The sequence below is a fragment of the Oncorhynchus kisutch genome, unplaced genomic scaffold (genome assembly GCF_002021735.2).
Source record: "Oncorhynchus kisutch isolate 150728-3 unplaced genomic scaffold, Okis_V2 Okis06b-Okis10b_hom, whole genome shotgun sequence".
NCBI classification, from domain to species: Eukaryota; Metazoa; Chordata; class Actinopteri; order Salmoniformes; family Salmonidae; genus Oncorhynchus; species Oncorhynchus kisutch.
In genome coordinates, this window is record NW_022261983.1 from 5,907,994 (window position 1) to 5,920,626 (window position 12,633).

The 12,633-nt window shown below is 44.6% G+C and overlaps 1 protein-coding gene across 2 annotated transcripts in view; it reads right to left on the reverse strand.

Annotated features, from left to right (window-relative positions):
• Window positions 1–4,206: 4,206 nt before the first annotated feature.
• srl (sarcalumenin) overlaps window positions 4,207–12,633 on the reverse strand; it is a 49,134-nt gene continuing 40,707 nt past the window's right edge. For both annotated transcript variants that reach the window (XM_020472478.2, XM_020472477.2), the window contains 3 exons: window positions 9,054–9,170; window positions 7,645–7,878; window positions 4,207–6,606 (listed from right to left, as the gene is read on the reverse strand). In XM_020472478.2, the coding sequence (XP_020328067.1) occupies window positions 5,792–6,606; window positions 7,645–7,878; window positions 9,054–9,170 (1,166 nt within the window). In that variant the 3' untranslated portion in view covers window positions 4,207–5,791. The remainder of the gene's footprint in view (window positions 6,607–7,644; window positions 7,879–9,053; window positions 9,171–12,633) is intronic.

Consider the following 12,633-nt stretch of genomic DNA (forward strand, 5'->3'; position numbering starts at 1 on the left):
GAACGACAAATAACCTGCCCTGCGCTTTGTTGTCAAGCACTGTATCCCAAACATAGAGACAGAAGAGAAGGGTGCCAGGCTTTCAGCCACGGCTATATAAAGAATCTCTAGGCAAACTAACACAGCAAACAACGGAGGGACATCTGACAGCCAGGGATAGGCCGTTGCTGCTACCAGCTCTGTCTCACATCACAACATGGGTCGCTCCTCTTTATCATTAAGAAGATAACTCTCATCTGCAAACACTTAATATGCCATGGGCGCAACTTTCACTGGGGATGCAGTTTTGTCCCCCCCAGTTCTATCATTGGAATGTGATACAAAACGAGGCAACGGTGTGCTTTAGGACCATGTGGACGCCTCCAATTGGTCGGGTAGGCTGTTTGGATTGTTAATCCGACCGGATTACAAATGATACCCCCCCACAAAATGTTGCACCCATGGAATATCCTATAACCAACATGAAATGTATGCCCCAAAGGGCACCATATTCCCTATAAAGTGCACTACTTTTAACCAGAGCCCGATGGGCCGGGATCAAACATAATGTACTACAAAGGGAATAGGGTGCCATTTTGGATGTGGTTAATATGACTGTATTATGCCCTGGTTTATTCACAACCACTTCTCCTGAGTTATCTTCCATCTCAGGAGATTTATTCTAAATATCCCCACTAATGTACACCCACCCTAAATGTAGGGCTCTATTAAATCTGTAAAGCTCATGTGTTACAGATTCCTCAATGATTGAGCCCTTAATGATTGAAGTTGCAGTATGTGACACACACTCACCTCACACTCCAGTAAAACCCCTGCTGAGTCAGCCCTTCACTGTAGACTGATGACTCAAATGATGCGTGTGTGTGTGTGTGTGTATGTGTGTGTGTGTGTGTGTGTGTGCATTAATTTGTTTGTGTGTGTGTGTGTGTGTGTGTGTTTCAGGTTGAGAGATCAGGCTGGCAGTGGGATTATTGTCTCCTGTTTGGTCTTTCCAGTCTGTAGCCCTGTAGGGTTGAGGATATCAGAGAGGAAGAGGTGGATTATATTAAACAGAACAGAGGAGGACACCTTTAGAGCTCACCTGAACCTGGTCAGGCTTCATTTAGTTTTCATTTCACCTTTAACCAGGTAGGCCAGTTGAGAACAAGTTCTCATTTACAACTGCGACCCGGCCAAGATAAAGTTTGGAGATGGATGAGGATTAGAGAGAGTGCTTACAGACACACTTGGCTAGTGTATAATAACATGTAAAGGTGGTAGAGAGATCACACATGGATGCAGGTATAAGTACGCACACACAAACATGCACTCAGAGACACATGCACACATGCACAGGCAGTCAGGTAGCCAGATACACACAGATAGACAGGCATGCAGGTTATCCCCTCCTAACAGAACGAGAGGAAAATCCTCAGCCTGTCCAGCATGTTCACACCAGTAATGAGTTCCGACATTCTCAGATGTCAGAGTATTACACATTCCAGGGAGAGGAGTGAAAGAGGAGATGAAGGAGAACGACAGATGAGGGAGGAAGAGGAGATGAAAGAGGAAGGGGAGGGAGAGAGAGAGTCAGGACTTGAGAGAACTCAATCTGGAGGTGACTTGAGATGTGAAGAACTATGAATATGTATGTGTGTGTGTCTGCATGCATTGTGTGTCTCTTAGTTACCACAGTAAACGTAAACAACAACTACAACCAGAAGGCACCTTGACACTTGTATCCCCTTTCACTTTCCCTTTCATCAGAGAACAGTGAACAAAACTACTGTTGTGTAAATATACCTGTGTTCACGTCATTGGGCTTACCTCTCTTTCAAAGTGGGAAGCTATGATCTCACCATCAGGCTAAGCATAATATATGCACAATGTAGACATGCTGAAACTGAATCAGATTCATTATGTACTATCAGCTATTGTACTGAATCATGTGAACTGTCAGCTATTGTACTGAATCATGTGAACTGTCAGCTATTGTACTGAATTATGTGTTCTGTAGGCTACTGTACTGTATCATGTGTACTGTAGGCTACTGTACTGAATCATGTGTTCTGTAGGCTACTGTACTGAATCATGTGTACTGTAGGCTACTGTACTGAATCATGTAGCCTACATTGTGTACTTTAGGCTAATGCACTGAATCATGTGTTCTGTAGGCTACTGTACTGAATCATGTGTTCTGTAGGCTACTGAATCATGTATACTGTCAGCTATTGTACTGAATCAGGTATACTGTAGGCTACTGTACTGAATTATGTGTGCTGTAGGCTACTGTACTGAATCATGTGTACTGTAGACTACTGTACTGAATCATGTGTACTGTCAGCTATTGTACTAAATCATGTGTACTGTAAGCTACTGTACTGAACCATGTGTACAGTAGGATACTGTACTGAACCATGTGTACGTGTGTACTGTAGAATACTGTACTGAACCATGTGTACTGTAGGATACTGTACTGAACCATGTGTACTGTAGGATACTGTACTGAACCATGTGTACAGTAGGATACTGTACTGAACCATGTGTACTGTAGGATACTGTACTGAACCATGTGTACAGTAGGATACTGTACTGAACCATGTATACAGTAGGATACTGTACTGAAACATGTGTACTGTAGGATACTGTACTGAACCATGTGTACAGTAGGATACTGTACTGAAACATGTGTACTGTAGGATACTGTACTGAACCATGTGTACAGTAGGATACTGTACTGAACCATGTATACAGTAGGATACTGTACTGAAACATGTGTACTGTAGGATACTGTACTGAACCATGTGTACAGTAGGATACTGTACTGAACCGTGTGTACAGTAGAAATCTGTACTGAACCATGTGGTCTGTAGGCTACTGTACCACATATCTCTCTCTGCTGGACATGCCCTGTAACTACAGTTAACTACGAGGTCTACAAACGCCAAACCAAACGTGTTGAACACAGTGCATGGAGAGCAGAGCTGTCAGAGGCACAGTATTGTACACATGCTTTATTTAGGGGAATCCATTTTTTATCACTACAGGAAAATTCTCACTGATTTCTTTTCTTCCTTTTTTCCCTTTTTTGCAATAAAACATTAAGGGCCTGTTGATCAACAATGGTTAGTGAAGGTTAGGAAGAGAGGGGGAGGATAAGTGACTCGTTTGTTAACAGAAGGGATTGGACGTCTAATGTTAGTGGAGAATAAAATAATATTGTTCAGACGAAGGCTTTTGCCAAAACGCTCTGCTGCTAAAAAATACATTAAGACTTCAAGAATATTTCAGTGAGTGCAGATTTTTCCTTTTGTCCAGTGTATTTTGCCTTTTGTCCAGTACTTTTTGCTACTACAAACTTTAGAGTTGAGGATGCCAATTACTCATTCTAATGTTGTTCGTGAGCCATGCACCTCCCATGCACCTCCCATGCAGAGGCCTGTTCAAGAGGATGTAATGTTACAGAACGTTCAGATAGAAATGTTTTGAGTAGAACAAATCTGATTGCCTGTCAGATAGAACAGGGAGTCATGTCAGCTCTATTCATTCTACTTCAATCAACAACATTTAGAATGTTTCACATCACTGAATAGACCCTAGTTGATCCCCACCTGGCTGTAGCAGGAGAGGAGGGACCTCAGGTCTGGAGTTCAGCTCAGCAGCCTCAGCTTAGAGTAGGATGAAGGTGCACCTAGACCCTGATCTGAGGTCAGTGTTGCATTCTTCCCTCTGATGGTTAAGGTTAGGTGAGGGTAAGCTGATCCTAGATCTGAGCCTTTGGGTGACTTCTACCCACAGCCCTCAACTCTCACAGAGGTCAGGGGTCAAAGGGCTGCCAATAGTCATGAATCTGTTCACTCCTCCCTTCTACTTCTCTTCTTTACCTTTCCCTAAAGAGCAGAGGAAGTCCCACTGTTCTAGAGCGCATGAAGGCAATAAATTAAACTTGAACTAAAGGATGCATCGTCTGAGAGGGAGTTACTCAACAATCTTTCTCAGAAAACCCAATACAACCTCTTGGCACTAGTTTCTGTGTGTTGCAATGTATCATTATACTGTGTAATAAATATATAACTGTGTAACAATCTATGTTTTGTAATGATTGGCTACTCATGTAATCAATGACCTATGTTGAACTATGTACAGTGGGGATGAAAGATACATAATTATTACAAGACCTGTAAATGGCTCGCTAACCTGCAGAAGAAATGGATAAAGACATACATGTCACACTCAAACACACATCATTTGTTTTATTTACTGTCACACCATGAGAAGGTTCTCCATCATTCATGTAACCTGTTTCCCTTTTATATCCTGTTGGTCATTCAGCTAAACAGCTGGCAAGCGTATCATTTTAAAGGAGAAAGAAAACTTTGAAATACAATATTGAATTCCTATCAGACAATGGAAGATTCATGGATGGGTTGCCAGACTTGTTTGTGCTTAAGCCAACTCTTCTCTGTTCTGTACTTTGTCATGCGATATGATAGAAGGGCTAAAGCACAAACAGACCTGGCAACTAAGCCAGCAAATGTATATACTCAAACAACAACAGCAAAGTAAGCATAGTTAAGAAGTGAATCAGAGTACACCCAAAACCCCACCCCATCACCCCTCCCTACCACCAATAGGATGTGAAGATCATGACCCTGACATCTGCATTCAAGACACTGCTCATATCAAAGATGGTGGATAAATGAAGATGTCCCTTTCAGGCCTTTTACCATTGAAAAAAAGGGTCACAGTTGCGATCTGCTTAAGGGGTGTTCTCCCATAGACACCAATGTGATAAAAGCTGGGTCTGGTCTACTTAGTTCATGGACTGCATATGAACCAGAAAAAATAAGGGAGTATGATGTCTCGCTTCCTCATTCGTCTCTGCTCATATCACAGGCTGTCAACAACCTGAGAGCGAGAAGAAGCATATAAAACAAAGATGGCCAAGAGAGTGGACCATCTTACAGTACCGTACATAGAGTTTGTTGGGACTGCACCATAAGGTTTGTCAGTTGTTTAAGGGAACATTATTGAAAGTTCAAAGTGAGAAAGATAAATACATGCACCTATGATATCATCTGTTATTAAATAAATACCATCTGTCATCTAACATGCAGTGTTAAAAGGTATCTTGACAGTGTTATTACACCTAAAGGCTGAGCTTATAATGCCTTCATAGGAGAGAAAAAAGATCCAGATCTAATGTCTGTGGAAAGGACTGAACCCAGAATTCAAAAAGAAACACAAAGAACGTCGCAGAGAATTGAGACCTGCTGCAATGCATTTTTCAAATAAGATTTTGTAAAACAAATTGGCAACTCCTGTTTCCAATTTCCCATTTTATTCACATACAAGGGAGCTGGTGGTTGACTGTTTCAGTCTCACCATTTTTTTTATACAATTTTACATATTTTTCCTGCAATCACAGACAGTTCATTGTGGTTGTGCAAGGGAGAGAGGAGGGAGATGAGTTATTCTGTAATCTTCTCATCTCTCCAAGCAACTATTATTCTCAGCTGCCAAATCATACACACAAACCCTTCCTCCCTCCATCTCTTCCTCTCCCCAAACCTTCAACACACCACCACCTCTTGTTCTCCTGAGAAACAACCCTCTAAATGAACCCTTCCCTTCTGTCTCCTCAAACAACAACATTACAGGCTTCTGACAAGACCGGGGGTCTGACAAGACCGGGGGTCTGACAAGACCTGGGGTCTGACCAATGTCACCGTTCCGCTTTTTTCCTTTATCACTCCTTCACACCTCCTCTTCTTCCTTTCTTCTCTTCCCTCCTCCTCTCTCTCGTATTCTATCAGTTTTTCCGATAGCGGTTCTTAGGCTTGTCTCCGCATCCAGTGGCCTCGCAGGAGGACAAGCCGGGGGGGGCCTTGCCTGGGTTGATGCTGCTTAGAAGACCCGGCAGCTCACTGGTGATGGCCTTCTCGATCTTGTCCAGCAGGCAGCCGCCTGAGTAGGAGCACTGGGCGGACAGGGACTTGAAACTGCCAATCGGATTCACACCGAAGAAGTCCTGGTAGGCTTCACGATTGGGTAGGTCGAACTTGCTCACGTTGGTCTTGGCCAGGATGGACTTGAAGATGAAGAACTTGTCCGGGTCGTCCACGATCTCCTTGAACACCAGGTCCGGGTCACTGAAGTAGCTCATCTTGTCCTTGAAGGTCTGAACGTAGCGGTCCACCAGAAGTGCATGGATGCGCACCCGGATGGCATGCTGGCGGATGAAGGCGATCTTGTTCTCCATGCGGTTCTCGATCACCTGGTTGAGGTCTTCCAAGAGGGAGATCTCCTCGCGCTTAAACAGCTCGCGACTGGTGTCGGGTGCATAGTCGAAAGGCCAGAAAGAGCTGACGTAGACCCTTGGGGGCTCTGTGACGTTGATGAGGGGTGCTAGCGACCAGAAGAGGGCACCGTAGACACGCATCAAGTCCTGGGTGGCCAGGTTGTCTGCCTTGTTGAGGATGATGCGGATCTGGGACTCACGGCCCTTCAGCTGGCGGAAGAGCATCTCCAGCTCCAGGCCCACGTCCAGCTTGGTGGGGTCAAAGGTCACGAAGATGAGGTCGGCACGATCGATGAACCACTGGCACACATCGTTGAAGGGATAGCCTGGAGGGAGGAGGTAGAAACAGGGTCATTTAACATCAATATCTTGGACAGTCAGGAGTCACGGTTGCATTCCATTTAACACCAATGTCTTGAACAGTCAGGAGTCACGGTTGCATTCCATTTAACATGAATGTCTTGAACAGTCAGGAGTCATGGTTGCATTCCATTTAACACCAATGTCTTGAACAGTCAGGAATCACGGTTGCATTCCATTTAACACCAATGTCTTGAACAGTCAAGAGTCATGGTTGCATTCCATTTAACATGAATGTCTTGAACAGGCAGGAGTCATGGTTGCATTCCATTTAACACCAATGTCTTGAACAGTCAGGAGTCATGGTTGCATTCCATTTAACACCAATGTCTTGAACAGTCAAGAGTCATGGTTGCATTCCATTTAACACCAATGTCTTGAACAGTCAAGAGTCATGGTTGCATTCCATTTAACACCAATGTCTTGAACAGTCAAGAGTCATGGTTGCATTCCATTTAACACCAATGTCTTGAACAGTCAAGAGTCATGGTTGCATTCCATTTAACACCAATGTCTTGAACAGTCAAGAGTCATGGTTGCATTCCATTTAACACCAATGTCTTGAACAGTCAGGAGTCACGGTTGCATTCCATTTAACACAATTGAGGCTAGATTGATTCTAAATGTCAATTTTTCTATTTTCTGAGCGACTTACATCTTAAAATGAATGTAGATTATTATTACATAACACTGATTATTATTTATTGATGTAGATAGATGTATAGGTCTAATTGTGTAACATAAATCTTAGAGGTTGACAGGTTTTTAGGGGTCACCACTGTCTTAAAATTCCTCAGTCGATCTGATGATAAGAGGTGATCATGTTTAATATTTCATGTTCATGTGAATTTGAACTGAAGATACTGTAGCGACGAAACTTAGAAAAACAGCCATGGCAAAGCTGTTGGACTGACAGTCGCAATGACTTGTGTTTGAGCCCCGGTCGTGCTACCGCCTGAATTTGCTACAAGATCTTCAGCGCTGCTGCTCTCTGTGTGCCTTACCTCTCTCCTGCTGCTTGCGGTTCTCAATGATTCCAGGCGTGTCCACGAAGGTGACGCGCTCCAGCAGCTTGTGGGGCATCTCAATGCCAATCAGCTTCTCAAGAAAGCTCTGCCCAAACTTCTCCAGGGGCGAGAAGGAGCGCGAGCTGTCGGCCGCCATGACGATACCCTCTATGGAGCGGGTCTTCTCGCCGTGCATGATCACAGTGAACTCAGAGGTAGTGGGCTCAGCACCTGGCATACAGAGGGAGAGAAAGAAGGGACAGGGATGACACGGGGGAAGAGAAAGATGTGAGAGAGGGGGATGGAAAAGGGGAGCAGGAAAGATGTGAGAGAGGGGGATGGAAAAGGGGAACAGGAAAGATGTGAGAGAGGGGGATGGAAAAGGGGAACAGGAAAGATGTGAGAGAGGGGGATGGAAAAGGGGAACAGGAAAGATGTGAGAGAGGGGGATGGAAAAGGGGAACAGGAAAGATGTGAGAGAGGGGGATGGAAAAGGGGAACAGGAAAGATGTGAGAGAGGGGGATGGAAAAGGGGAACAGGAAAGATGTGAGAGAGGGGGATGGAAAAGGGGAACAGGAAAGATGTGAGAGAGGGGGATGGAAAAGGGGAACAGGAAAGATGTGAGAGAGGGGGATGGAAAAGGGGAACAGGAAAGATGTGAGAGAGGGGGATGGAAAAGGGGAACAGGAAAGATGTGAGAGAGGGGGATGGAAAAGGGGAACAGGAAAGATGTGAGAGAGGGGGATGGAAAAGGGGAACAGGAAAGATGTGAGAGAGGGGGATGGAAAAGGGGAACAGGAAAGATGTGAGAGAGGGGGATGGAAAAGGGGAACAGGAAAGAGCAGAAGATGCAGAGAAGAATGAGAGAAGATGATAGAGCAGAGGAGGAGGAGTAGGTAGGTAGAGTGAAGAGTTAAGTACAACAGAAACCAGGTGAAAAACCTAAATGACTTCAATTACCTCAACTAACCACACATTGACTCGGTACTGGTACCTCCTGTATATAGCCTCGTTATTTATATTTTGTGTAACTTAAAAATAAAAAAAATGTACTAAATATTTTCTTAACTATATTTTCTTAAAATTGCATTGTTGGTTAAGGGCTTGTAAGTACGCATTTCACAGTAAGATCTACACCTGTTGTATTCTGCACATGTGACAAATATATTGATTTGATTTGAAAAACAGGTACATCAGAAACCAGGTGAAAAAACAGGTATATCAGAAACCAGGTGAAAAAACAGGTATATCAGAAACCAGGTGAAAAAACAGGTGCACCAGAAACCAGGTGAAAAAACAGGTATATCAGAAACCAGGTGAAAAAACAGGTGCATCAGAAACCAGGTGAAAAAACATATCAGAAACCAGGTATATCAGAAACCAGGTGAAGTTTGAAGGGGCTTACCTGTGTACAGCTGGTAGGGGCTGTCCTTCAGGCCAAGCAGGTAGTTGATCATGGAGGACTTGCCTACACTCCAGGGCCCAAGGAACAACACCATGGGCTTGGAGGTGATCTCCCCATCTGTCAGGTAGAGAGAGGAGGAGGTGACGCTGGTTAGAGCCATGGAGGTTCACTGCACTCATGACGACATGGAAGACCAGAGACATAGAGCCACTCCAGTACGTCTGAAACCTAATCTGATAAATCACAACAGCCTGTTCACCGGGAGTGTATTCAAATGGAAACAACCGCTGGCATACTGTTACCTACAATTACATTCAAATAAAGAGAATGAGACGCTTCCCTGAAAGTAAGTCGATGTTCTTAAGATGGTCAACGAAAACTTGAGTTGTTCTAAGCTGGCCAGCTGACAACGTAGAAATTCCAGCATGTATTGCAAAGGTTCCAGACCTCTCTGTGTCTGAGAACATGTTTCTCAACTGTAGGGGTCAGGAACCAGTGCAATGGCCAATGAGATGCAGGCTTGATGCTTCCTCAACCACAGGCTGCATGGTGCACATGCTTGTAGGTGACAGACAATAAAGTAGCATATGACAGCAAAGCTAGACCACGTGCAACTATAGAAATTGTAGTTCTTCACCGGAGTTGCTTTCATTAGTTTGATGGTGATGCAATTTCTATACAGTATGTTAGACATGCCCTGCATTGTGGCATTCCCATTTCTATGTCTGGCACAGAGCGCAGGCATGCACTGAGTGGACAAAACATTATGAACACCTGCTCTTTCCATGAGAGAAACTGACCAGGTGAATCCAGTTGAAATCTATGATCCCTTATTGATGTCACTTGTTAAATCTACTTCAATCAAAGGGTAGGAGACAGGTTAAAGGAGGATTTGTAAGCCTTGAGACAATTGAGACATGGATTGTGTATGCGTGCTATTCAGAGGGTGAATAAACAAGACAAAATATTTAAGTGCCTTTGAACAGAGTATGGCAGTAAGTGCCAAGCACACCGATTTGAGTGTGTGAATAACTGCAACGCTGCAGGGTTTTTCACACTCAACAGTTTCCCATGTGTATCACAAATGGTCCACCAACCAATGGACATCCAGCCAACTTGACACAACTGTGGGAAGCATTGGAGTCAACATGGGCCAGCATTCCCGTGGAACGCTTTCGACACCTTGTAGAGTCCATGTCCTGATGAATTAAGGCTGTTCTGAGAGCAAAATGAGGTGCATCTCAATATTAGGAAGGTGTTCTTAATGTTTTGTACAGTCAGTGTATTGTACTTTGTCCTCAGTAGTGCACTATATAGGGTGTAGGGTGCAGATGCATCCCAAGCCTGTGCTGGGCAGAGGATTCACTAAACATAGTAAGACAGCCTAGTTACTGGAAAAAAAACTAAATATATCTTAGCAGCAGCATACTGCCAATGATCTCAGACAAACACAGAGGAACATGACAGACAGAACAGGAACACAGACAGAACAGCAACATGACAGACAGAACAGCAACATGACAGACAGAACAGGCACATGACAGACAGAACAGCAACATGACAGACAGAACAGCAACATGACAGACAGAACAGGCACATGACAGACAGAACAGCAACATGACAGACAGAACAGGAACATGACAGACAGAACAGGCACATGACAGACAGAACAGCCACATGACAGACAGAACAGCCACATGACAGACAGAACAGGCACATGACAGACAGAACAGCAACATGACAGACAGAACAGGCACATGACAGACAGAACAGCAACATGACAGACAGAACAGCAACATGACAGACAGAACAGCAACATGACAGACAGAACAGGCACATGACAGACAGAACAGCAACATGACAGACAGAACAGGCACATGACAGACAGAACAGCAACATGACAGACAGAACAGCAACATGACAGACAGAACAGGCACATGACAGACAGAACAGCAACATGACAGACAGAACAGCAACATGACAGACAGAACAGCCACATGACAGACAGAACAGCCACATGACAGACAGAACAGGCACATGACAGACAGAACAGCAACATGACAGACAGAACAGGCACATGACAGACAGAAGAGCAACATGACAGACAGAACAGCAACATGACAGACAGAACAGCAACATGACAGACAGAACAGGCACATGACAGACAGAACAGCAACATGACAGACAGAACAGCAACATGACAGACAGAACAGGCACATGACAGACAGAACAGCAACATGACAGACAGAACAGGCACATGAAAGGGTGAACAGGCACATGACAGACAGAACAGCCACATGACAGACAGAACAGCCACATGACAGACAGAACAGCCACATGACAGACAGAACAGGCACATGACAGACAGAACAGCAACATGACAGACAGAACAGGCACATGACAGACAGAACAGCAACATGACAGACAGAACAGCAACATGACAGACAGAACAGCAACATGACAGACAGAACAGGCACATGACAGACAGAACAGCAACATGACAGACAGAACAGGCACATGACAGACAGAACAGCAACATGACAGACAGAACAGCAACATGACAGACAGAACAGGCACATGACAGACAGAACAGCAACATGACAGACAGAACAGGAACATGACAGACAGAACAGGCACATGACAGACAGAACAGCCACATGACAGACAGAACAGCCACATGACAGACAGAACAGGCACATGACAGACAGAACAGCAACATGACAGACAGAACAGGCACATGACAGACAGAACAGCAACATGACAGACAGAACAGCAACATGACAGACAGAACAGCAACATGACAGACAGAACAGGCACATGACAGACAGAACAGCAACATGACAGACAGAACAGGCACATGACAGACAGAACAGCAACATGACAGACAGAACAGCAACATGACAGACAGAACAGGCACATGACAGACAGAACAGCAACATGACAGACAGAACAGCAACATGACAGACAGAACAGCCACATGACAGACAGAACAGCCACATGACAGACAGAACAGGCACATGACAGACAGAACAGGAACATGACAGACAGAACAGGCACATGACAGACAGAACAGCAACATGACAGACAGAACAGCAACATGACAGACAGAACAGCAACATGACAGACAGAACAGGCACATGACAGACAGAACAGCAACATGACAGACAGAACAGCAACATGACAGACAGAACAGGCACATGACAGACAGAACAGCAACATGACAGACAGAACAGGAACATGACAGACAGAACAGGCACATGACAGACAGAACAGCCACATGACAGACAGAACAGCCACATGACAGACAGAACAGCCACATGACAGACAGAACAGCAACATGACAGACAGAACAGGCACATGACAGACAGAATAGGAACACAGACAGAACAGGCACATGACAGACAGAACAGCAACATGACAGACAGAACAGCCACATGACAGACAGAACAGCAACATGACAGACAGAACAGGCACATGACAGACAGAATAGGAACACAGACAGAACAGGCACATGACAGACAGAACAGCAACATGACAGACAGAACAGCCACATGACAGACAGAACAGCAACATGACAGAC